General features: G+C 40.2%; 4 protein-coding genes across 5 annotated transcripts; 3 read left to right on the forward strand and 1 right to left on the reverse strand.

Moving 5' to 3' along the window:
• Positions 1-155: 155 nt before the first annotated feature.
• Positions 156-9,555, forward strand: sytl4 (synaptotagmin-like 4). 2 transcript variants are annotated; one of them, XM_072663081.1, is made up of 18 exons: positions 156-367; positions 1,509-1,603; positions 2,212-2,350; positions 3,777-3,992; positions 4,132-4,241; positions 4,449-4,563; positions 4,729-4,839; positions 4,936-5,059; positions 5,689-5,785; positions 6,302-6,402; positions 6,592-6,684; positions 6,783-6,961; positions 7,095-7,197; positions 7,706-7,867; positions 8,042-8,147; positions 8,241-8,349; positions 8,443-8,651; positions 8,892-9,555. In XM_072663081.1, the coding sequence occupies exons 3-18, from the start codon at positions 2,232-2,234 to the stop codon at positions 9,023-9,025; spliced, it is 2,088 nt and encodes a 695-aa protein (XP_072519182.1). In that variant the 5' UTR covers positions 156-367; positions 1,509-1,603; positions 2,212-2,231; the 3' UTR covers positions 9,026-9,555. The 2 variants fall into 2 exon arrangements, with proteins under 2 accessions (XP_072519182.1, XP_072519181.1); XM_072663080.1 differs by having other exon boundaries at positions 2,217-2,350.
• srpx2 (sushi-repeat containing protein X-linked 2) lies at positions 9,363-15,838 on the reverse strand. Its single transcript, XM_072663082.1, has 10 exons — positions 15,660-15,838; positions 12,783-12,866; positions 12,281-12,472; positions 11,915-12,091; positions 11,467-11,590; positions 11,242-11,363; positions 10,713-10,892; positions 10,378-10,511; positions 10,154-10,275; positions 9,363-9,975 (listed from the first exon to the last, which is right to left on the reverse strand). The coding sequence occupies exons 1-10, from the start codon at positions 15,730-15,732 to the stop codon at positions 9,795-9,797; spliced, it is 1,389 nt and encodes a 462-aa protein (XP_072519183.1). The 5' UTR covers positions 15,733-15,838; the 3' UTR covers positions 9,363-9,794.
• A 2,053-nt stretch (positions 15,839-17,891) lies between these two features.
• tspan6 (tetraspanin 6) lies at positions 17,892-21,847 on the forward strand. Its single transcript, XM_072663310.1, has 8 exons — positions 17,892-18,060; positions 19,003-19,191; positions 19,392-19,466; positions 19,547-19,642; positions 19,861-20,016; positions 20,145-20,228; positions 20,425-20,502; positions 20,735-21,847. The coding sequence occupies exons 1-7, from the start codon at positions 17,974-17,976 to the stop codon at positions 20,491-20,493; spliced, it is 756 nt and encodes a 251-aa protein (XP_072519411.1). The 5' UTR covers positions 17,892-17,973; the 3' UTR covers positions 20,494-20,502; positions 20,735-21,847.
• A 394-nt stretch (positions 21,848-22,241) lies between these two features.
• On the forward strand, positions 22,242-23,738 carry mid1ip1l (MID1 interacting protein 1, like). The gene is made up of 2 exons (XM_072663251.1): positions 22,242-22,349; positions 22,607-23,738. Exon 2 carries the CDS (start codon positions 22,656-22,658, stop codon positions 23,142-23,144), a length of 489 nt encoding a protein of 162 aa, XP_072519352.1. The 5' UTR covers positions 22,242-22,349; positions 22,607-22,655; the 3' UTR covers positions 23,145-23,738.
• The last annotated feature ends 2,853 nt before the right edge of the window (positions 23,739-26,591 follow it).

Here is a 26,591-nt window from a genome sequence, read left to right on the forward strand (position 1 = left end):
CCGCTGAGATGTCAATACGAGAAGTAAAGAGCTGCCTGTAACTGAATAGATTCTCGTCAATCTCGTTCTAATCTCGAATGAAAAACCAGACCGCGGTTAATCGGGCTGCCTGATGTGTTGAGGTGGGAGTTGCCTTGAAGAGGAAACTGACGTGTTCAGCTGTCGCAGAAAACCGAGCTGAACTACACCTGTCCGGCAGTTCTAGTTTAGGTCTAGTCTTCTCCTCTTCGGTCAAATGTAGCCTTAGACAGCTTTCATCTTCCGGGACTCTGCAGGATCTTTGCAGGATTCTGTAACACTCGTGGGTAAGGGAGGAAGAAAGAACAGGTATCTGAGGGATCCCAAAAAAAATCCCAGACCAGCCTCGGTAAGTAAATTAGTAGCAGATTACCAGACTAATGGTGACGAGCATGTTTTGATAACGCAGCTTTGCTTTAGTTTGAACAGGTTCGTGTAAATTCTGGGTTATGAGCAGAGCTAGTGTGTGTGAACTGGGTGTGAGCTCTGTTCGTCGTGCCGTACTTCTACTGAACTTATATCCTCAACTCGACTGTCCTGCTCAACCTTCGAGCACAGTTTTAGCTACGAGTGGACAGAAAAGTGATGCCTGATGTGCGACAGTCAGGGACTGAATTTCATCCCAAATCAGCAGTAACAAGTTATTTAATATTGAGTAAAAAAATGAATGGATATGTACTGTAGTATTATTTAAAAAATGCTTTACATTGTTAAAATGCCTTTTTCATTCATTTTAGCATCTTTACTGTTGTTTAAGTTGATTACGTTTGATGGTGTTCTGTTGGTGGTCGCAATGGACTGCTTAGCTTTGGCTCACGCTTCTTAGCTACACCTCCCGTTCTCACATTAAGAGATTTCGCTGTTTATTTTTATTACAAGGTTCAGAAAGGGAAGAATAAAAACTTCATTTTCTCTGTAGAAACTGAAATTTTACTAAACAGTTTGCCATAATCAGTAATACCGGGATTTCTGCTCGGGCTAGCGCTCCAGTTGTTACTTTAATTGAAGTAACGTTACTTGGTTGGTTACTCGTTACTCGTCCCACCTTTACACAGTTCAAAGCAGAGCACATTCTTTTGGCTTTATCTCAGGTCACAGGGAGGCAGCATGTTGTTAGGCCTCCTTTTGTGGCGGGCTGTTTACCTCTCAGTTCTTTTCCGAGCTTACATCGAGTGCTCAAACAATGAGGGGGGAAAAAGCCTACCACTCAAGGCTAATATTTGTGTTATAGGATATGCAGCTCCTCTAAACCAGTTTCACTGAGGGGTTGTTTAAATGCTCAGTGGCTTAAGTTCGCAGTTCTCTCACACTGCAGCTAACTTCTTTTGATTGTATGGTTCACTGAGGCCAGTGATTATTAACAGCCCTGAGCAGCATCATTAAATAAATGTTAACCAAGGAACCCCACCCATGGCTTTGTGGCCTTAGAGGGTGGGAATCTTGCGATATGCTGACTTGGATGTTGTTTTTGCATTTCCTTTTTCTGCCAGGCCCTTTTCCCGTGGCACTTGTGGCCCTCTGGTACGGGCAGCACAGATCTTGGGATGTTTGATGCTTGTCAAGTTCTGCAGAGCAACAAATCAAGGTGACTGTTCTCATGCTCCTAGTGGACCTTGTGTTGTCAGGAATGAATTATTTAGTTGTTTTTTTTTCTCCATACCATTTGTGTATGCTGGGAAACATGCATGAAATGTAAACACCCAAATGACTTCTTGTGTTTGCCAACCAAGTTGAGCTTCACAGAAGACAAACGGCTCCCAAAAGTGGTGCCAATGCAAAAGCATGTATGCCTGGTCTGGTCTTCTCAGTGCTTTTAGACAGTAGCCCCCTGATCTGCATGTAAACACTGAGAATTAGTGTGCTGTCCTGCCTTCTGTGAGTTACGAAGAGCTACTGCCTGGCTGGCAGAAATGGTCCTTCTGGATAGCAGCAGAAAGTTCACTCCCTCTATTTGTCACTGCAACCCTGTATCAAAGTCTCTACCCTTTCATCAAACAGCAGAGGCCTTCTACTGTTTGCACAACAAGTGTGCACATACTCACACAGCCAGCCCTCTGCAAGTGTGTGTTCAGCTCAATGTGTTTTGTCACCGCAATGTGGCGTATGTAGTTTTTGTTGACATGAGCGCTATTTTGTTGACATTAGGCGTCGATCCAACTCTCTCAGCTCATAGCTGTCACTTTTTCCTGAAAGCAAAGGTTTGACGGGCTGAGATGGTGCAGACCATGGAGACGATCAATGTGTCCTTTCTGACTGAATCGGAGCGCGAGCTGATCCTGGATGTGCTGCACAGGGATGAGGAGTTAAGGCGCCTGGAGGACAAGCGGGTGAAGTGAGTGCAACTGCTGTCTGCCATTACATTGCATGTATTATCTGAGCTGTTTCCAATCTTATGTCCTCCACATTCCAAAGTGTTTTCTGATCATAAACACCCTGTGCAGCTAATTATAAGAAAGTGGAGGCCTCAAGGCTGGGATTAGCAGCCATGTATTGTTAGTTTTTCAGAACAATAAGCCAATATTGAGTTTCTCTGAATTGTACTTATGCTACGTTCACATTACAAGCTATTTGTGCTAAATTTCACTTAGATTTATTGGATTTATTGCACTTAATTTTTCACTTAGATGGTTTCATCTTGTGTTTGCAAATGACCGCTAGGCCTATCTGTTATTAGTTTGTCATGGTTGCTCTGTTTTTGTTTTTTTTATTAAAAATGTACATTCTTCTTTTATTGGAGTAGCTGCTAGTTAGTTATTTAAAAAAAACTCAGGATTCCACAGAGGGCTTATCACTGAAAAAGGAGAAAACCCACACCAGCAGGATATCCTGAATGCACATTTGTAAAGCCAACAAGGTCCGATATATTCAGTGAAATTAAATGCTTTGATGTTAAACCAGTAATGTCTTTTAAAAAAATAAATATCTGTAGTAAACACTTATGTACAATGTATAGCTGTTCATGAAAAGAAATAAAAACAGTCCACTAGTTAGGATGGCTACATCACAGTGTACCAAAAGACATTTAAAGCCAGTGTGTATACAACATTAGCTTGTATCAAAGCAGTGGCAAGAGCAAGATTTCTTTTTTTTTTTTTAATAACTGTTTGTTTGTTTTTAATAATGTTTTATAATTGTGTCAGCATGATGGTGCCTTGAAATGGAAGGACAGATCTGGAATAAGTTACTGAATAAATCTACATTTCTACATTGCAAAACTAAAATGCATAAAAGTACCCTTTATGAAAGTCTGACTAAACCTTCTGAGATTCAAGCATATCCTAAATAATCCTATATCTGTACATGCAACAGATGGAGTATGATTACACGCTTCATTAATTTTCATTTAGTATAATGTTTTTCTTGGAAATTAGAACATATGACTAGAAAGTCATCCTTTTTCCGACCCCAGGATAGTCTGTGTTTGCCTGCCCGCAGTGTTTCCATGACATTTAACATGTGACTATAATCTGGTTTGAGGGCTACTGCCTAATTGCAATGGGAATTTTGTTCCAAAATCAGATATAATAAACAAGTCCAGTTTACCTTGCAGTGTGAAAAAACATAATGCATTAGATCTGACTTGATCAGATTATATTTGTGTTTGCAAAAATAAAATGATTTGTCACATTTGGTCAAAAAATCTGTTCTGTGCCACTTGATTATGACTATCTAAACATCCTGAGGTTTTGTAGGATATTGTATTGCAACTTACGAAGAGTTGTGAACACTAGAGAAGTTTTGCTTTTGCTTTGCTACAGGAGGCTGAAGGCAGAGTTGTTGGAGATCAGGAGGAAGGGAGCAAAGCGCAGCAGTGAAAATTACAGTAACCGAAGCTGTGGCCGCTGCCAGCAGCCTCTGGGCCGTTTAGGTTCCCGAACCAGCCAGTGCCCGGTGTGCAAACATGAGGTGTGCCAAAATTGTCGCGCTGTCCGACCCAACAGATCCTGGGTGTGCAGTGTGTGCGCCAAGGAGGCGTAAGTATTCCCACACACTTGAAGCACCAAAACCTCATCATTCAGAGGCACGGTGGACTGGAAAATAAGGTGTTTGGCTTAATGCAGCTGGTTAATGTGTAATGGAAAGAAGCCTTGTTTTGACATTTCTCCTTCCCAGAGACCTAAAGAAGAGCACAGGCGACTGGTTCTATGACCAGAGGGTTAACCGCTTTTCCACAACTCCTGGACGTGACTTAGTGAGGACCTCCCTCAGGAAGAGGCCTCCAAGTGAGTGCAGGAAACAGATGCCAGACAGTTTGATCGAGACATCCGAGTTTGCTTTCACTTTTCTACAGATGAACTCCAAAAGGAATTGGTCTTTGGAAAATAGTCTTTAATATGGAAACATGACAATTTAGTATTTCCTTATTTTTACTAATCATTAAATAGGGTGTGATTGTGTGAACTTTCTTTTCTGAAATGGTGTCATTCCAGCAAAGAAGCGTGAAACCTCAGGAGAGGTTCTGCTGAACAGCACAGAGTTGAACTCCAGCCAGACTTTACCTGTTCCCCGACCAAGACTGAAAGACCTTGCACAGGGCAACAGAACGTAAGTGCACAGGAGTTAAATGGGACACACAGCCGAAAACTGCCAAGATAATCTCTTACATAGCCAGTCTGTTTAAGAATTGAAATGTCTGCATACACTAAAACACTAAAAGAAACGGAACCTGTCTGTGGTAAAATAGTGCTATTCCATTTGCCTGACCTTCAGCTCGTCCAGTGAGAACCTGCAGCGCAGTGACACAGACTCAGCAGAGAGAACCAGCCTCAGCAGCAGTCGTGCAGACACAGACTCCCTGCACAGCACTCCATCAATGCAGAGGTGAAGCCTTAGTTTTTAGGTATGGAACAAGAAAAGAGAGGAAAAGTATGTTAGTACTGAGCACATTAAATAGAACTGTTATTGTTTTTCTTTTAGGAAAGAAGAGATGGTGACTAAATCCAGCCCAGCAGGTTCCACTGTCAGTGTGACTGCCCCCTCTCCTGCTCCCACTCCCACTAAAACACACAGTCCTTCAGGGTCCACCTCAGGCACTGAGACTGTAAGCACTTGTCCATTCTTCACACTGTTAATCTGTCAGTCCTTTTAAGATCAGTCTGTCTACACTCTTAAAAATAAAGGCCCCACAAATGATTCTTTGAGCAAGTGGTTCTTCTGTGCCATCACTCAAAGAATTATTTATAGCACCTTTTATTTTAAAAGTGAAGAGATGTCAGAAAACATTTAACATGTGGAAACATGCAGTGTAAACCTCTTTGGATAAACAAGAGAGTTTATTTTGCATAAAGTATCACTCCAATATTATGCAGTATATCAAATACTGTCAAGTACTGTATCATGAGGCCTCTAATGAGTACCACCCCAACCCCCAGTCAAATTGCACACATAGCACAGCACTGCAGTTTAGTGTTTTCCTAGATTAACCCCATACTCCTCAACTACTTACCAAACCCTTCATGAGTAATAAACTCAGCAGCTTCCTGGATGCAGTAGCCTGCAGCTACTATATGTTCTACTTCCCTTTATATCTGTATCTGCGTAGCTGACTGATTTTTATCTCTCTCTCTCTCTCTCTCTCTCTCTCTCTCTCTCTCTCTCTCTCTCTCTCTCTCTCTCTCTCTCTCTCTCTATCTTGCTCTTTTTCTTTTTCCCCCTCCCTCCCTCCTTTAGACCTCTTTAGTTCATCACATTAATCCATGCTCAGAGAACTTTAATGATGTTGATGGGCTTTTCAAGAAGAGTGTCAGAAGAGTCCACAAACTGTCAGGTAATGATCTGCATGACACATGAATTTCATCCACATTTGAGATGTACCTTTTTTCTATCATGAAAAGAGCTGCAGTATTTCCAAAGCTTGCTCCACAACTCTGCTAATTAATAGAAATGACAACACATTTCTCCTCCAATCTGAGGTAAACTAAAACAGAAGATGGTGGACATTGATGAAGTGTTATGCACACCACCTGTCCTGTTAAAATTTCCATTCATTTCCTGAATGGTGGTTGCGAAAACACTTCTCTTGAGTAAACAGATCCACCTCTCCTTCTACCTTTAACAGACCTGTGATTAAAAACTTGTGTTCACTATCAGTGAAGCTGGATAAAGTGTGTTTGTTTTTCGCTGACTCTACAGACAGAGCAGTTCAGAACAGAGTCATCTGACTTATTGTTTATTTTAATAAGTGAGTTATAGTAAGTGAAACATTTGGGGAATGTTAAAAGAAATGCTTGTACTCGTTTTTATATATTGTAACACTGAAATGATCAAACCACTGTTTGTTCAGATTTCAAGCCAACCTCTGTTACGGACTTGCGTAAAGATGGAACAGAGGACAACACAGCCTCTATGGGAGACAGAAGCAAGTCAGTTCCAGGCCTTAATGTAGTGAGTTTCCTCTCTTGAATCATATGAACTAAGGCAGTCATTATTAAAAATCTACATCTGTTTTTCTTTCTGTATGAAAAGCCAGGGATCTGATGGTCACATCTATTTCTAAGCCTTATTTTTTTTAATATTTTAGCAAAAACAATTGTGATCTCAGTGTACATTTTAGTCACCTCAGTGTTTCTCTAGGATGAAGAGGAGGAGGATGAAGACATTGATAACTTGGTCAGCATGCACAGAAAGACTGTGGGTGACAGTACTCCCAGTCTTCGTAGCTCCAGGGTAAATCTTTACTGTAGTTTACTGTAGTTCTTATTTTATGTAAATTTGATTTCTGTTGTAAACACATTTTACATGAGCATTTGTTTGCATTGTTGCAGAGTACTCTGGGTAGTATGATGAGCGTGTACAGCGAGGCAGGGGACTATGACATTGTGGACGTGAGTGGAGAAATCGTCTTCTCCCTCCATTATGATGAAGCAGCTCAGAGTCTGGCTGTCCTGGTCAAAGAGTGCAGAGAGCTGGCCTATGCTGACGCTGCTAAAAAGAAGTGTAATCCGTGAGTGTTTGAGATGGATCGGCAGATAGATCTTGTTTTTAATTAGTTTCAAACATTTCAACATTGTTGTGTGGAATTCCTATTTTCTACATCACTAAATACTTCTTAATGACTTGCTTCTTAATTCAAATAGATACATCAAGAGTTACCTTCTACCTGACAAGTCTCGTCAGAGCAAGAAGAAAACGGCCATCAAGAGCAAGACTATCAACCCCAGATACAATGAGACTCTGAAGGTAATGCCAATTTTGTATGCTAATATCTAGTCGTTTTGACAAAATTGTGTACTGTGGTTTATTACACTGTGTAACTGGAAGAAATACCATGTCCCCTGACCGAATTGTTTGCTGATGTGTATAATGTATAGTGGGGTACATAAAGAGAGAGCGTATGACCCCACAAATAACCTGGTAATAAAATTAACCACATGACCTTGATAACTAGGAATTCTTTCTAATGTACTTTCCGGACTATGCATGAGGTGACCTCTGGCATCCCATTATTGTATTCACACCAGTGATAAGTACAGTCTTATCTTCGTGCATGACTGGGATGCAAATATTGATTCTTATGACTGCTCTCTCTCTGTAATTCACGTTTGTAAATAGTGCAGTTGAGATCCCAAGTCCGTTTGGAAACCAAAGCCACATCTTGACACGCTCATTACCTCATTCATCACTCTAGATTAGGAGCAGATGTGTGCACCTCCCTCTCTTTTTTTCCACTTTTTTTCTTTCTTCCCAGTATTCAATCAGCCGTTCCCAGCTGATGACTCGTACCCTCCAGCTCTCAGTCTGGCATTATGACCGGTTTGGCCGTAACGCTTTCCTTGGGGAGGTGCAGTTGCCGCTGGACTGCCATGACATTGACTCAGCACATGAAGAGTGTGTGGCCCTCAGGGGGAAGGTACTGGAACATCACTTACAGGCCTTAAGGCCTGCTCCTCCGCAGTTTATATGTTTCTGTCTTTCTTGTACAAGAGATAAGAGAAACTGCTTTTTAGATATGCCCTTTTAATTAAGTTTCCCTCTCTTTATTAACTTTCCAGTATAAAATGATAGTCATCATTTCTCTCTGCAGGCAGCCGGGTCCTTGGCACCCTCTGCTTTTGCCCAGTACAAAGGAGAACTGGTGATTTCCCTAAAGTACGTGTCTGAGAAAAAGACACCTTCAGAAAAGCAGAAAGGTGAGAACACTAAAGGTGGCAGAACAACTAGCTCTGAACAATATGCCAAATTAGCTACAGATAAACAATCTATGACCCCTTCTGTTCCCCTAGGAAAAAAGGCCAAAGTAGAGAATGGTGGAGAGCTGCAAGTGTTAATCAAGGAGGCTAAGAATCTTTCTGCTATGAAAGCAGGAGGAACATCTGATTCCTTCGTGAAAGGGTTCGCATGACAGTCCTGTTCTAACGAGCAATTCTTAGCTTATGTTTAAAGCATATTGCCATATGTATTGAGCTTTGTTGTAATGTTGTTCAGATATTTGCTGCCATCCAAGGGCAAGTCAACAAAAAAGAAGACACAGGTGGTGAAGAAAACATTGAACCCACACTACGACCACACATTTGTGTACAAAGGCCTGAGTCTGGATCAGCTGAAGAGTATGTGCTTGGAACTCACTGTTTGGGACAGAGAGGCCATGTCCAGCAACGATTTTTTGGGAGGGGTCCGTCTGAGCTCAGGGACCGGTAAGTCCAGAGGAAGTGGCAAATGTGCTAAGCCAAATCTGTGTACTTAAAAAATGTGTAAATGCCTTTATAAATATATTGGAGCATGTTCAGCATTTTATTGATCTAAAATTGTTACCTCAGAATTGTGATTAGCTGTGTCCAAAAAGTAAATCATAATTGTAATAAATCTTATTTGAACACAATTATATGAACTAAATGATGCTACATGGTAGTGATTTAAAGTTTGTGTACCCACAGTCCAACTGACACAGGACTGGGTGGCTGACTCTACAGGGGAGGAAGTGTCTATTTGGCAGAAGATGATGCAGTTCCCTGACTCATGGGCAGAGGGCACTCTGCTACTGCGTTCATCCATGGGCAAGGGCAAGTAAGGACACACTCCAAATTCTGAAGTCAACCACACAACATGGGGGCAGGGAACATTCAATACTAAAGAACAGAAATATAAAGAGTGACCAAGAGTTTCAAAAGGAAACCACTGATTTTACATGTCTTTGGTGTATATTCACTAAAATTTGTATGGATGATCTCACAAGCTATTTTAACCAGAGAAATAGATTGGACTTTTACACTATGGCTGCAGTTGAATGTATTTATTTTTTTAGGTTACAAAAGTACCCTTTTTTGGTGAATACTTTACTTTCAGATTCTGTTTGCAAATGTTTTCTTTAAAACAGTGGAGCAAAATTACTGTTTAATTCCAGACAATTTCATTTTAAAAATATTTTATTAATGCTTTACTGACATTCTTCCCATTGACTGCTCTACAGTAGCATAACATCCAAATCTGTATGAGATAATTATTTACTGTGTAATGGCACAGCCCAAGTGACCACTTGAGGCACCTTTTTAACAGCTATATACAAAGCACTTAATAAATATTAAATTACATTTACCACTGTCCCTGTTGTCTGTAGTGTGTACAAAAATACTGGAGATTAAGAAATACAGTTTGTGTAAAAATAAAAAAGTAACATATGAAAGACCATACAGAATGGCCTGATACCCCAAACAAGAAAAAAAGTATTTTAATACATATTAAAAGAATGATAACTACTTTAGCATCTCTACAAAGCACAGCTTTGCTCTTCACAGCCTTCATCTGTGTTGGATGTTTATGTGGAGTGGATCATTCCAGACTCATTCGCAGAGATCTCTGTTTAGCTCCAGCCGCTCTCGCTCCTCCTCTGAGAGCAGGTACTCTTCGATGTAAGAGTAAAGTTCATCTGAGGTGGTGGGGTTAATGAAACGCTCCCGATCTACACCCAGTTCATCCAATAAAACCATGGTGAAGTAGGCTCGAGAGATCTGCAGAGCTTGCCTGTTATTCAGACACATGCATGCACACACATACAAATGCATTAGAACTTTGGTTTATCAGATAGAGGCTGTACAAAAATGTAGACAAGTTTACAATCTGTTGTTTCCCTTTTAATTACTAGATCATTCTAGGTTTATAAACTTGTCGTGTCTCTGCAGTCAGTGTTTGAAAAGCTTACCTGAGACCCTCTATGACCTCAGCATCCAAGTGTTGCTCTTTAATCCGGCCCACTTCTCGAGGTGGACTACCTAACAACTCGATCACAGTCACATGTCGAAGATCCAGACCACATCCAGCTTTCTGAGAAGAGAAAAAAAAAAAAACAGACAATCCAGTAAAGACAGAAACCTCTGTAATCCATTGAGGTTATAATGCAACTGAAGTTCCAATGATATATGTGACCTGTAGCATGATGTTCTGAAGCTTGTAGTATTGGTCAGATACATTTGGTGTGGACACAATTAGAAGCCTTCTCTTCTCATAGAACTGGTCGAGCAGGGCACCAGCAGACCTGATGTCAGTTTGAATCTGCATCACTAGAAAAAGTACCGTTTATAAATCTTAGCGGAACCATATAAAGAAATCTTTACCTTCTTGAGTGCTGTTTTCAGCGTACACACCTGTATATTATTATAAAGCACGATTTGAAAAGAAAGTTAAACATAATTAGTTAAATGAAACCTCACTGTATTGGTGGGCAAACCACTGATTTCCCTTGTTGGGGCTTGTATACTCACTGACACACTCTGGTGCTTGGTCTGACCAACTGCGGTTAAACAGGCAGACCCGGGTGGCAGTGCCTGTCCTCTCATAGCCAGCATCACAGTGGTACTCGCACACCGCACCATAATTATTCCCATCAGATGAACAAGTCAGATATCCATGCAGAGGCTCCTTCAGCTCTGGACATCTCTTTACTGAAAAGGAATAAACGATCAATTCAGACAGTCATTCAGCAAAACACTGTAATTAGTATACTAGCCAATTTCAAGTGCTTAAGGGGGCTGTCAAATTCCTTAATCAACTTTTACTCATATATAGGTCATGCATTATTATACCAAGAATGCTAGTAGTGAGCTTCTTGCAGTTTTCTGTTTCCTCTGTCTTTCTTTTCTTTTTTTCTTTTTTTTTATAAATATTTGTAATGGTGCAGTTGCATATCTTCATCATTAAGATATTTTCTAATATTCCACTCACAAAAAAGTACAACCCCTTTAAGTATGTTGCTAGTAGATGGAAAAATAAGCCCTGGTTCTGCTGGTGTACCTTCAACACGCACTACAAACTTGCAGGCTGCCATGTTATGGGCCTGATCGTAGACTTTGAAGCGTATCACATGTTCTCCCTCACTAAATTCTGAACCTGATTCTGGTCCATTTCGCAAAACCCTGGAAATGAATGAAACATTCTCAGTTCAAGGGCCCACAGTTTACAAACTACACACATAAATGCATAGCTTTAATATGATGATAGCAAATACAACTTGCATACCGCAGTGACCTGTCAGCAGTATCTGTGGCAACAGGGCGATCCCAGGACACACTGACGGTAAGTTTTCCTGGTTCTGCAACTTTCACTCTGGATAAAGGACATTTCAGTTTGGGAGGATCATGATCTGAAAGTTGAAGAATGGGGGAAAGAAACTTTTAAAAAAAAAGGAAATTGAGCTTTAATTGCAAAGTGCACAAACTTTGCAATGTACAAGTGCAAGGGATTGTAGCACAGCTGAATGTGTTTGGCTCAGAGTTTATGGGAACATTTTGAGTGATGATCCCTTGGACACATGCCTGCTGGTCTGGAAAACCACTCATTGAGTTCAGTGTTCAACACGGCCTGGCTGGCTGGCTGATGAATGAAATGTACAAGTTTGCTTGTATTATTAATGTATTAGTAACATGATTATCTGAATTAAACTGTCCAAATGTAGCCTGACCACTACCTGCACAGGTGGGCTCTGCTCCACTCCACGTCCCTCCCTCCTGGCACATGCGATAGCAGTCCCCTTCAATTTGGTAACCTTGAAAGCAGCTGTAGTCACACCTGGAGTCGACCACAAAGCCATTGGTACAGGTGTAAGTACCGTACTGCACTAGAGGAAGCACATGGCAGCGCACCCCTGAGACAATCAGACAAAACAAACATGGATAAGCTTCTTTGAGAATGGCTTTACGGAAGGTGTCATTAGATGGTCCTCGTGAGTAAGCTCTGGATTAATTATTATTTTCTATACCTTAGCTATCTTGGGTCTGGGCGGAAACTGGTATTTGTAAGACATGTTGTGTATTTTGGCCTATAGTTCACTTACTTCGGCAGTAAGCGGCTCCTGACCAACGTCGGTTGACCATGCATTGTATAGATGAGCGCCCCATCAATTTATAACCCCGATCACAAGATAGCAAGCAGCGTGTGCCCAGTGAGTTCTGATGGTTTCCACCTCGGGGGGAGGAGCATGTCAACTCTCCATTGGATAGTTTCAGTGTGTGACACCAGCGTGGATCTACCAGAAAAAGGAACTACCTATAACTGTCCAAAACAGGATAGATGCAGTCTCCTCTCATGTGTAAGACAAATGACTAGCACAGAAGTACAGTTAAGTAATAATCACAGATAAGACTTTCTTTTTGTTGTTGTTTTTTTAAACAAACTGACAACAAATGTTTCTGCTAAATATAGTAGTTGCCACCCACTAGCTAGGTCTCCACCTATGATGTGATTCTAACAAAGCAGAGACTTGCCGATAACATGGTCATCACTTAGACAACTGCAGCAGTCAAAAGCCATAAATAAAAAAATGTATGTCTACTTACACTTATAGTCCAACTGTGGGGTGTTATAGGTGTCCTGCTCCTGCTCAATCTCATTGTAGCTGTTATGGTACATGGACCCTGAACCTGTCGATAAATGCTTTTATGAGAGTTCTGCAGATCGGTGAAAACGGTGATTGGAAACACATTGGAACAGTGTTTAGTGTTCATTATTTGTTGCTTGGTGATCATTGACAACAAATCAGATTTTCACTCTCAAAACAAAAGCATTTATCATCCAACTCTGTTACTGTTGAGATTTTAAAAAGAGAGAAAAGGAAAGCCAAGGCTCTCAGAAGCTGATTCTATTTCCTGCATACTCAGTAGCAGCCTATTGCACCATGGGGTAATAGTGAAGTAACCAAGTATTCACAGTAAACACTCATTTTTAATTTACTTTCCACTGGGCAGAAAGCTCCAGTTTCTGCTGTGTCGTTCGTATACTATGACTTGAAAATGGAAAAAAAGAATCCCTGTCGTTTCCACAGACCAGATTTACCACGATCATTCTTTCCTCTCACACAGAGTTGATCCTGTTTCACGTACACTATGACTCCCCCCAAAGCTCTCACAGGGCACAGCAGTATTGGCTCATTGCAGACTGTAAGACAATACAATGGACACATTATTTGAGTGAATAGGGGAAGTACGTTTAGCCATTTAGCCATGTCATCAAAGAGGAATCTAAAAGGCTTTCAAAAGAAATAGCTTAATTTAAACTCATTGTTTGATGGAACAGGGATGTGCCAAAAGCCCTTTCTCCCGGCTCCCAGTATAAATACTTTGTCAAGAAAGTAAAAAACAAATGTGGGTAATTCTGCCAATAACACAGACCAGATCCAAACACACAGTGATATTCTTTGGTGTAAATTCTATTTGTGCTGCAGAGTTAGTGCTTCCAACAGTGCCATTGACCTGGGCAAACATCCCAGAAAGATTTGTTAAGGCTTAGCAGCCTCATAAGAGAGTGAATCTGGATTTTGCATGCCTAGTCTTGAAGACAACTGAGAAGCTGTCGTCTCCAGAAGACTGAGTAACAGCCACATCCCATCTGCTAGAAATTTAAAACAGAATCTCTGATGCTTTGTGTGTTTAATAAGCAAAGAATAATGACAGTGTTCTGTCCATTAGATTTTAGGAGCAGGGTCATTAAGACATTGATTTAAAATAGAAAAGCCATCTTGTCTTACTATAGTGAGTGTACCCTTGTATTAATGGGTGAAGTGACTTCTTCTCTAATTCACCACTACAGCAATTATTTTAGCCTCCCACATACTTGTGTATTTGTTACCACAGTGAATGCTGACCAACTCACAGATTCTAGAAGGAAGAAATCCAGATCTGAAGTATTCAGACACTTCTGCATCTGTGGAACCCAAATACCAAGCACCAGTCCGCAGGCAAAACTAAAGAATTACAATGCAGTTCAGCTGTACTGCGAAAGAAAGAACTTGTCTGAACAAAGATCAAGAAAGCATCACAAGCCTAAACACCAAATAAATGGATGACTGTAGCGTCATTCAAATGAATGCATTTATGCATGCTGTATGGCCTACCTTCTCTAAACAGCCGTGAGTAATGCAGAAAGTTAAATATCTGGCTTCTCAGCACAAAGACTCAATGCCAGTTTTCCATGTTCTCAAAATGACTGGAAACATGCTGCTGTCTGATGACTGAGAGGTTGTAAAATACCAAGACACTGACACAGCTTACATGATTAATGAGACCACTGGCCTGGCTTAACTCTAAAACTTATTTTACAGACACCTTTTACCTGTCTGCCTAAAAAAAACACACTTTCATTCTTTTCATTCAGACATCGGTGCTTTTTGTTAGATTTTTCTATCCAGTACTGATGAGGCCAAAAAGCGGTCTTGTAGAGTGAGCTGTTTGAGGGGGTACCCACAGCATATATTAGACAGGTGGTCATTAAAGTTTGGCTTATTAGTTTATTTGCATGACCTTTATCACATTGGAAGACAGTCAAACCGGGTTCTGTCACAGCTGGTGTGTGTCCACACTCACTAATTCAGTCAAAAAGGAGCCACAGTTAATTACAAGGGTTTGAGGTTGATGGTACACAATGGTAAAAGATAGACCTTTAAAGACACAATAATGCTGCTTAGTGGTTATATTCTGTTAGGAGACCATCAAGTAGAAACGCCATGCACATACTGTACATACTGTATACTCAGTTCCCTTTCAAAAATGCGTTTAAAATTAGATACTGGTGCTCCTTTCCTGAATGAAACAGTCAAACACTGGAAAATCCTTTCTGCTTAGTCTGCTGCTTAGTATGAATAGCTTTTAAATCCACATTTGACATGATGTTTCCCTTCAAGACAGTAATTTCCTGAAGCCCTCCACTAAAGCCTGCAGTCTAATTCACCTCTCTGACAGTGAGGCATTTTGTATGAGTAGGAGGAACAAAAACGGATAAAACTGAGATTAAGTGAAGAAATAATAAGGCAGTACGGCACGTTATAAAAGCTTTACTGAGAGATTTCTTAGGCACTAATATTCTGTTTCAGGAAACCTGTTCTGTGTAATGAGCCTAAACGAGCTGTAGATTGTACTTGAAACGAGTGAGCTTTTATACATTCCTTGAAAATGAACAGATAAACCCACACGCAGATGGTTTTCATATGAGGCTGGACAAAAGTATTTCTACAAGTCATGACGGAATTCACCAGGAGAGCACAGAAAAGCGAACTGAACCGAAAATCAGCGTTAAATAAGGTTTTTCTTATATCTCGTTGTTTTTAAGATACGCTATTGAATTTAAGTCACTTTTTACAGTACGACACTTAGCTAACCATTATAGTTAACGTTGCTTCACTGCGTATCTCAGAACTGACTGTAGACTAAAATAGGTCTTACCTTCATTATTCAGTCCCAGAATGTGAGATATCGCGGAGAATTCAAAAAGGAGAAGGACGTGAACTTTTGTCATATTCTCACCCAAAAGAAACAAGTCTGCCAAGAGAGAAAAAGCGCCAGAGAGTAAAAAGTGTCGGTGGGGAGTGAAGAGGAGACGCGCGAGGAGAGCTGCTGCTGGATCAGCCGTTACAGAGGAAACGCTGAGAATCGTGACGAGGGTGCAGCTCCAACAGCAAACGACTCAAACCCAGACCCTAGTGAGGGTGAATTCATCTGATTCATCCACGGTTGTCATCCGACCAATAATATACTCGGCCAAAGAGATGTTTTATATATACTGTTTTTAAGTGGTATTAAATATAGTGATATCTGTTTTCACATCGAGAGCTTAAAGAGAATCTGACCCGTATCTGGGTCTGAGAGTTAGAGAGAGAAACTACGTACGACTGGGGAATTAGCTATATAATTAGCTAGCTATAGCTACAATCGCAAGATGTCTTCTCTAGGTATTTCGTAGATAGCAAAGTAGTGCCGCAACAACAACAACCACCTTTTCTATGTCTAGCTAGCTACCTATTCTCCATTTCTGAGTGTTTATACATTTTAAAATATTGGACCTTGAGCTGGCACACTTTTTAATGAGCTTTTAATTCACTTTAAAGTGAAGTTTGAAATAGGATATAAACATTGCTACATTGTTACAGCTTACTGGTTTTGAACACACCAACAGGTCAAAATATGTATAGCTGAAGCTCCCCGAAACCGAGGGTCTGTGTCGGCAGCTGTGGGAGCAGCTAAAGGCTAATGCTAGGCTGAGCAGAGAAGGGCTGACCAAGTACAATCTCTTCAGTGAGCTAACCTCCCTCCATGATGAGAGGAACCAGAGAGGACTTCAACTCTACCCGCTAAGACTTGGAGAAGTTATTTTCCCAGTGCTAGGCTAGGCTAATTTAATTTCACGTCAAAGATCAACTTAAAGTAACCTATAAATGCATTGTGGCACCTTTTACATAATCTGCAAAAACAGCCCATTTTGAATATACTGTTTCTCCGATGTCACCAGAACCAACTCATTTACATATTTACACCTATTCAGCCTTTCACAGTTTAGCCCCTCCCACTCACACTGCAGTTTCAGAGACATTTCCGCTATTTGAACGAGATCCAATAAAGGTCAGAAAAACAGAGCTTTATTTTTATCCCATATAAGTCTATATATCTGTCTGTTTGTGGTCATGTAGAACTGAATTAGGATCATTTCCACAGTAAGTGAACCTTAAGGAGATAAAAGTTGTAAAAAAAAAATCAAGGAGCCACTATAAGCTTAGGTGTTCCACTTAAAGTAACACTATGAAGAACTGTCATTTCTTGCTTCTGGGCCCCCTTTACAGACAGGAAGTGTTATTTGTACTTTGAGCAGCACATTTTCCTGTATAGCAATCTAAAATATAGTTTTAAGTATATTTATAGGTTAGTTTTTCCAGCATGACAATGTGAAGATGTTTTGAATCTAGAAAAAGCAGACGCATTTCCAGATATTCTTTGTCAAATCCTAGCACAGGTCCACACAGATCATCAAGATATGTTTAATTTGTTGATATGAATTATGGGGGAAAGTTTTAACCCGTTACTTTCCTTACTGCCTTTGTTTTGTTTGCTTTCAAAAAAACTTTGTGACAAAAGTGTAGTTTTATCTAATCTGAAACAAAGGAATTTTTTTTTAAATAAAACAAATGTACCTTTTTTGGACTTTGCATAAAATACTAAATAATAAGTGTTAGCTACCATATAAGTGTAGTATTCAACAGAACTGCAGTGTGCATTCTGTAGACTAGGGGAGAATTAATAAACTGCATTGCTAAACATTGCTAAAAAGTTGTTTTTATTATCATAATTATTTTCATTTTCCTTTCTTTTGCAGACAATAGTTCTCATTTTGAAATAAGATTTTGTTTCATGTTTAAAATATTAGATTTCATAAGTTTTACAAAAAAACATAAATTTGTCATTTTACATGTCATAATTAGCTATCCTATATTTATTAATTCGCGATTTAACTACCCGTGCATTTCTCTCTGGTAAGTATAGTGCATGTGATTTTAAAGTTCAAAAGCCAGAGAAGTGCCCTTTCTCCCTTTCTTGGTACATGATAAGATATACCGTATTCTCGCCGGAAAGTAAGTCTTGATTACCTACGACATTTCCTTTCCGCAAAACTTTTCCAGCAGGAAAAAAAATCCCGAAGTTTTGTCCTCCCCCTCCGAGCAGCGAAAACAGAGGCAGTCGCCAACACGACCAGATTTAAAGAACCGAAATGTCTCCACCATCTAGACGACTGCAGACCAAACCCGTGATAACGTGTCTGAAGACCTTTTTGATATCCTACAGCCTAATATTCTGGGTAGGTTTTTTCAAGTACGCGGTAAAAAAAAATTGCAGCTTTACTAAACTAAACAGTTAGCCAGCCCCGTTAGCTTAGCATAGCTAGCCTGCACTGTGGAGAAAACAATGAGCGAAGCTGCGTTGTTAGCTTACTCACGCTTTACAGTGGCTTTGGACAGACTTGGAACAGCTGTTTAAGTTATTTTCTAAGCTTCTTTAGATATAGATTTGTTTATAATAGTGCTGAGGTTTTATTTACATCTCTAAATTGATAGTCATCACAAATGATGGAGGAAATCTTTCGCTCTTTTGTGGTTGATGTGCCACTAGCTAGCTGACTCCTTTATTAGTTCCCTTCTTCATCTTAATACAAAGACGCAACAGGTGGGGTTTGGTCGGTAGAAGTGACCGTCCAGAGCTGAAAATCGATACGATGCTGGAAAAACTTGACCTTTTGGAAAAGTGGACAGTGTTTACAGTAGAGGGCAGAATGACACGAATCAACAAACTGCTTTATTTAAACTTTTAGCCCCCTCCTGTGGAGTGAGTAGCTAGCTGTTCCAGATTTGTTTGTGTGGTCTGAAAGAAGAGAAGCGAGATTGTCCTTTAATAGTTACAGTAACTAACTAAATAAATAAAAATGCCATAAATCCACAAACGTTTACTTAATGGGTTCAAAGTCTAAGACTGCAGTTTTATCTGTTCTATTTATTACTCTTTGCAGTGTGCCAGATTGCCTGGTGGGGGACAATGCAGCGTTTAGATTGAAACATACAAAAACAGACTTTTGTCATATATTTTCCAGTACACTATCTATATAAAGCTGAGGGCGCTACAGCAGTTATGTGATTAGTGTATGCAAGTGTGTCATCAAGTAAGTGTTTAGCCTAAAAGGCCTGAATCATTTCCGACAGATGCAAATAAGAAGTGTTTGTGATGTTTGTGTGGTGTTTTTCCTCAGTTCACAGGAGTGATACTGTTGGCAGTGGGCGTATGGGGAAAAGTTAGTTTGGAATCCTATCTCTCCCTGGCCTCCGACACAAGCACCAACGCGCCATATGTTCTCATTGGCACAGGAGCCATCATCGTCATCTTTGGCCTGTTTGGTTGCTTCGCTACCTGTCGTGGCAGTCCATGGATGCTGAAACTGGTCAGTTACAAAATGATCATTTTATAAATCAATTTATCAAAATCATGTGTTGTGCTTTTAAAATAAAGGGAAAATACGTTTCTTTTAAATAACTGTTATTACACAACAGACTGATACTATGCTCTTTTAGATGTAGATTTAGTTTTGGTCATTCTTAGTTTCTGATGTAAATTTCTTTCTCTTGTTTTTTTGTTACGCAGTATGCCATGTTCCTGACTCTGGTGTTCCTGGCTGAACTTGTGGCAGGCATTTCAGGCTTTGTTTTCAGACATGAGGTGGTGTATTAGTTCATGATTTCTGTTTATTGTTTATAAGCTATGGTTTACCTGATACTAATGGTCATTTTCTCAATTAGATCAAAGCAGTACTCAAAGACGCCTATTGGAACGCAGAAAGAAACTATAACACTACGGACAGTAAAAGCCAAGCATTGGATTCCATCCAGAGAACTGTAAGTGTATTTAACTCAACTGAAAAAGCACTTTTTGTTGTTCATCCTGTGTTTATGCATACGTTTTTGTTAATTCACTTTTGATTGTGGCAAACCTTCCTGTAATTGGATGTCGTGTTTTGATTGTTTGGGTTTTTTTTGGGAACTAATGTCTAGATGGTCTTTGTCTATTCAATTCTGTAATTCTATCATTATGGTATACTTATATTTTTATATAGCTGAAGTGCTGTGGAGTGCATAACTACACCAGCTGGACACAGACGACGTACTTCAAGCAGAACGGCATTCCCGCAAGCTGCTGTATGCCTCTGGCTAATTGCACCGCTGAAAACCTCAAAGACCTTAAGTTGGCTGAGACAGTAATATACAAAGAGGTAAGATCACAGACACGGGGGCTGAACAGGGGTCTTATTAATGCTAAAAGATGATGTTTCATACTGTATGTGTGTTTAAATTAAAAAAATAAAAAAGAAAATGAACAGTATGTTACTTTCATTCCCAGGGCTGTTTCTCTCTGGTGACTACTTTGTTGGAGGATAATTTGGGAATCATTGCTGGGATATCTTTTGGAATAGCATTCTTCCAGGTAAAAAAAAAAATGTTTATTTATTATTGTGATAGATGGAAGCTAGATGATGCTTCCAGGTCAGGCTTATTGCAAATTAAATTGACCTGTTCTAGGTTAGGAATGAACAACAAGGAATAAAGAAATAAATAAATTAATCTTTAATGAAAACCTTAAACATGTGTTTGTTTTCTAATCTGCTTTGACTTTTCTACAGCTTATTGGTGTATTCTTGGCATGCTGCTTGTCTCGCTACATTACCAATAACCAGTACGAAATGGTGTAGGAGTCTTTGGTATGTATAAACATACTTAATCTATTTCTTTCTCTTTTTTTGTAAAAATAAATAAATAGCTTGAATGTTTTAATTTAATATAGAATGTTTTATACTACTACAAACTGAAAACAATATACAATGTATTTTGTAATGTTATGTTTTTACTATATACTTCTAATTATTGATTTTGTTTGAATGTTCTTCTTTAGCTGAGCTGTGCTGATATCCCATCATTTATGTGTTTTTGCAGGATGCAGACATGAGGTCACCCAAAATGGCAACTGATACAAAGGGAAACCATGTTCTTTTAGTGTTGTGTGCGCATGTCTTACTTTAATCCATTTCATTTTAGAAAGTCCTCCAGCTGCTTTTATTAAAAAAAAATAGTGTTTGTCATTGCTAACTAGAATGAAGGGAAAGAATTAATTTGCTAGATAAGGGATCTGATCTTTTCAGTTACACATCTGTGTAGTTTGTAGAGTATTCATGGACGTTAAGAAGTAGATTCACAACGGGTGTAGCATGTGCAAGTTTTAGCCAGTGTTAAACCATTAGCATTCACGAGCGTTGTGCAACAGATGTTGCACACAGTAACAGCAATTTCTGATTCCTTTGGTATTAACATTTGGTAAAACTCAGCCTTTAGTATACATGAATAAAGTTTTTCACAGTGTTATGAATTGCAAATGGCTGTTGGTGTTAACTGTAGTTCAAATTAAATGATGTGAATTGCAAGTTGCATACATGTATGTGATGTTCTTATGTGACCTTGTACACCCCAGCCTTGTTGCAAATAATCAAATGCCTTACAATTATGGATCTTGACTATTCTTTTTAAGGGTTTAGCATATAATACACATAGAGGTCCATTTACATCAGACAGACCTTGTTAAAATGCTGTAGTTTTTACTTTGGTATATGAGAATGAGGGGGATTGTGTAAGGAATGTCAGCATTTGTTCATTTTTAAGATAATTAAGACATAGCTTTAAAACAATAATTTAATATAAAATACACACTCCCTGCCGTTCACAACAAAGACGAACACCCCTTGCCTGAGCCTGAGTTCTTGTTCTGAAATCATTCCTGCTTTGTGTCTAATACAGGCCTACCATATAAACAGCTGGATTTTTGAATAATTTTCTTTTGAAACACTGGTATCTCTCCCCAGTCTTCTAACAGCTTCTGTCAGCATTTTAGACTGAATTCTACGCTGGTCTATACATTTCATATGTCTAAATGATGGTAACCTTGCATGTTCACTTTGTAGCCTACATATCTGGGCAAATTCAGTGTTAATAGCTTGTTGTTCAGTTGTGGAAAAGCATGTAAAATACTTGAAAAAATAAACAAATGTTAACTTATTTTGTTGGATTGTGTGAAATCAATGAAATGAGATTAGTACGTTCCTCTCAGAAATAAATCTCAAATGGCTACCGCCACAAATACAGCAGGTGGCAGCATTGAGCCATGTCTGTCCACTGGGAGAGCGTCACTAGATGTAACTTCTTACTGGCTGTACGGACCGCAGTCGTCTGGACTTGATCGTGGAAATGAATGTGTTAAACCGATTCGTCCAGATCGGTTTTTGGAGGAGAAATTGACTTGAAATTCCAATTCGGAGCTCGCACATCAGGCTGAAATCAGGGCGCTTGATTGGCCATCGAGAGTGTCCGTTAAACATTTGCTTCTTTCCCATTGGCTGGACCGCCCCATCTTAGCGCAGCTCCACCATATAAAGCTGAGAGCTGCAGCAACACACGGTAGGAGTTTGAGCTGCTATTCTAGCCGGAAGGTGTGATGTGTTAGCTAGCAAAAACAAACGTCTTGAAACTGCGATAGAGTCTGTCCACCGCTGAAATTCAGGTTAGTCGTGGTTGATCTACTTTTGTCTGTTTTGTGTTTGGCGCTGTATTGCTCAGTGTGTGTTTACAGCAGGCCAGGCTGTTATACAATACTCGCTTCATTTCTTTTGAGTCACGTTAAGCTACTGTTTAATCTGTTGGCCTGGCCAGCTGGTCGACTTTCTCGCTATCTGTGCTAGCTCTTCCTCCTGTTTTTGTCTCTTCTTGAAGCCATCGTGCAAGTCTGATGTCTTTCTTACTTTTTTTTTTCCCCCTCAGCATCCGCGCCATATTTTTCCTACTGGGTGAAAGCTACAAAAGTCTGATCATGATGCAGATCTGCCAGGACACCTACTGCAATAAGCACTCGCTGTTGAACGTGATGAACCGCTTCATAGCGGCGGCCAACAACATGGACGAGACCATCATGGTGCCCAGCCTGCTGAGGGACGTGCCCCTTGACGAGCAGGACGAAGCTCTGGTCGCTAGCGACAATAACAACGAGCCCACTTGCCCGAGCAAACAGAGGGACATGTACGAGCACTACTTGTTGCTCAAATCCCTCAAGAATGATATGGAGTGGGGCTTGCTGAAACGGGAGATGGCGGGTGGGGCCAGCTTTCTGGAGATGGCTGTGAAGCAGGAGGAGGAGCAGCAGGTTACCAGTGAACTGAACGAGGGCTCCTCAGACCTGGAGAGCCAGTTCCACTTTCACCTCAGTGGGCTGTTTGGGGTGCTGTCAAAGCTCACAGTGCAAGCTGACCATCTAACCAATAGATACAAAAGAGAAATTGGTGGCAGCAGCCTTCTTCGATAAGGGCGACTTGATGCTGGACTTGTTTAGGTAACGGGCAACCACTGGACTAGGGGTGAGCCGGGGAGGCCAAGGCTGCCTTTAAAGCAAACTTGTGATGCTCCTAAACTTATTCTGTCTCTTTCCAGCTTCACTACTAGTCCTAAGTACTGCTCTGATGGGAGGTGAACAGAAGAGCTGGATTGTTTGAAAAGGGCAGTGAGGGTAATGAATCTGGTTGCTGTTAGTTTTGTTAGGCCACCTGCGTATATGCATGGATGGAGTTTGGGATTGGTTGGGGAAACCTTGAATGCTGGTAATTCTGTTTCTTCACTTGCATTTATTGAAATTCTGTAGTCTTTTCTTTGGGAAGTTCCTGGTCAAAAAGTTACCAAGATTCATCTTAGACTGCTGCTTTTCTGCACTCCAAGCAGAAATGGTGTGCCTTGTCTTCAGTCCTGCCCTTCATGGGATGGCTGCATGTCCTGTTGTCCAGTGTATCAGTTTGACCTGTTGGAGTTGCTTTTTGTTGCCACTTGTGTTAAAGTTTGTCTGTTCTGAAATATTTCTAATTTTTATATGAATTAATGGATTATTAAATAAAGTAGTTTTTTTACATTTGATGTGTGTGTTTTTATGTATTGCATGTCCTCAGTACTTTTGATTTGCCTAATCTGGTTTAGTAAGATGACTCATGCCTTTTTATGGACTGCACTATTCAACTGGTATGTCTGAACTCAAATGGCTGTCATTACACACCCAGGATTATACCTGAGGCTGCCTGAGTGTAAAACCTACAGTCTGCAGACAACTCTAGGGGCTTAAGAATCCCTTGGCTACTGTTATGTAACTGGGCTGAGGTGCCCAATCTTGATACTGGAGCTCATTATCTGGCTGAGGTGTGTTTGGCTTAGGATTGAAACTAAACTCTGCAGGGTGGTGGAGGGCTAGGATTGGACATGTTTGGTAACGACACTGTGAAACTAGTTGTACACTTTGTTTAGAAGCGGTCATGCTATGTTTTAAAGTATAGGTTGTACTTGTCTCATGTTGTAACTATAATATTCCAAAATACCCAGCTTGGCAGCATGAGGTACCTGGAGGGATTTAGGCCCTTCATAAACAGGACTGGTCTGGTCTTCCACTCCACACCTGAGTCATTCTCCTGGTACTTCCCCATAGCAACAGTTCCCTTAACTGTAGCCAATCAGACACTGTCTTTGTTTCCCCTACTCCAAGGCACAATGCTGATTAAACCACTCCAGGCACGGGCAGGGGGTACACAAAAGCAAACTGGCCCCAATGACTTTAAGGGTCTGATCCATAAAGACTGATTGAAGCTAGTGTTCACACAAATATGACCTCAGAGAAAATTGGTTAAACCACCTATCCACTCATGAACTAGGTTGTGCGAGGTGGCACACAAACCAGGCCATGCAGTCAAGAGAGACAATTGGAGTAAACTATGGTACATAAACTGGCCTAGGGAGAATATGGCTGTATTATATTTTGTCTTCCACTACAGTTATTTCTATTAGGTCAATACTGAGAAAGTTAATATAATATATTTTTCTGTTTCAATAAGCCAGTTCTGTAAACCCACAAATAAACAGATGTATTTACAATAACACTCTTGTTTATTTCATGCTGTCTTTGATTATACCAAGAAGTGTGTACTTCGGCTGGGGCACAAACACTTGCACTGCAAAACATGACACTCTGGCTCCACTACTGAGAAACATCCACCCGCATTAAGAAATGTGTCCACTCAGTCACGTTGCTCTTATCCCTGCTCCTCAGCCCCTTCTAAAACATTTAAAAACTGGACTGCAATGATGCTTATATTTCTTACTTTGCATAAACTTTGCTCCACTGGTACTGATGAAATGAACTGCAACACAGTTTATTAAAAGTGTTGCAGCATTGCAGAGGTCACACCTATAGGTACGTTTTTATGGATCTGATGTCTAAATGTCTGATCAAATGCAACCAATCTCAAAGGGAAGTAGGCTAAATTGACCACTGGCAACTTCGTCTCAGAGACGTATTTATCTCTGAACTATAGTGTATATGAAATGATGGACAGAATTGAACTTTTTTAATGAGATGCTAACAGTTATACCCCCATCTCTGCATGTCTCAGACTTCCATGAAAAGGTCATCCCAGCATGATCCTGTTTTCAGTGAGTAATTGATGCCGGGACACTTTACTGTGACAGACAGGCGCAGGAAGGAAAACTAGGGTACACATGAAGCTGTTCAAAAGCATTGCAGTGTCTGAGTCACAGGCGCACGCAGCAGAGCACGGCGTGACTGCGTGATCAGGCAGACGAGACTTGGCAGGGTGCGCGTAGTCGACAGGCCTCACAGACAGCTGCCTGGGCCGTGCAGAGCTATGTCCTCTGACATTCGCCAGAGAGACTTTCTCAACAGCCATAAAAGTAAATGACTTGCATGGATTTGCGGGCTGTGCCAGCCTCCAACACTGTCTTATTACCCAAATGCAAGTCTAGAATTTAGGTTGTCATCTATGGGTGGCATTTGTAGGCCTGGCATTGAAGTCCAATGAGAAATTGCTGAAACAGCACCATAGTCACATTTCAAAGAGAGAGAATATTCTCACGTCATCATGTTTTGTATATTATATTTGGGTATATTTAAAAAATGTAGTCATACCTGATGAGATATGTAAGGGTATATCAAATGTATGAAATTCAGATTCAGATTTAAATCAGATATGTACTATAATATCACAAAATATAATAAAATATCCTCATAGTCCAATCAGTCCTATATAGAACTAAGGGAACTAATATGTCAAAACAGATCATAATATTTAAAGACATTATCATGATACAGTACTAGTATTAGCAGATTTTTGCACTGACAATATACATGACACACTCAAAAAAACATTGTGTAGCACAGGTGTTAATAAGATACAATGCGTCAGGGACACTTCTCTGGAGTTCGTATCAAACCCCAGTCTCCCACATGGTGTAGTAGCTTATTGGCATGTAATGGTGTGTAATGTTGTGCCACACCAACCACAATACCTAGGAATCACTAGCCATTTCGTTGTAAAAAAGCAACCATAGAGTGACAGCATTAATGTGCCATGCCCCTCCTCCATTGGAAATGATGTGAGAAACATGATCACAAATGCCAGGTGTGAAGTGCTATACGTGTTAGCAATCATTTGGTATCAGATCACCCAGGACACATGCTAATGGCTGGCGTAAACAGGGCCCAAATCTGTTGTAAAGTACAGACATAAAAACAAATCTAGGGCTCTTTCCACTGGTGTCAGTGAGCTTGTGTTCATTGGTGGGATCATGAATGTAGAAATTTACAAAGGACCAAACGAGCTGAACCAACTTTTTCATAAAATCATTTTTATCAAGAAAGGTTTCATTCTTTTTTTTTTAACTTTAAGTTTTTGAAGTTTGTGTATTCAGCTGGACCGCTCTC

Source organism: Salminus brasiliensis, chromosome 19 (assembly GCF_030463535.1).
Source record: "Salminus brasiliensis chromosome 19, fSalBra1.hap2, whole genome shotgun sequence".
Taxonomy (NCBI): Eukaryota; Metazoa; Chordata; class Actinopteri; order Characiformes; family Bryconidae; genus Salminus; species Salminus brasiliensis.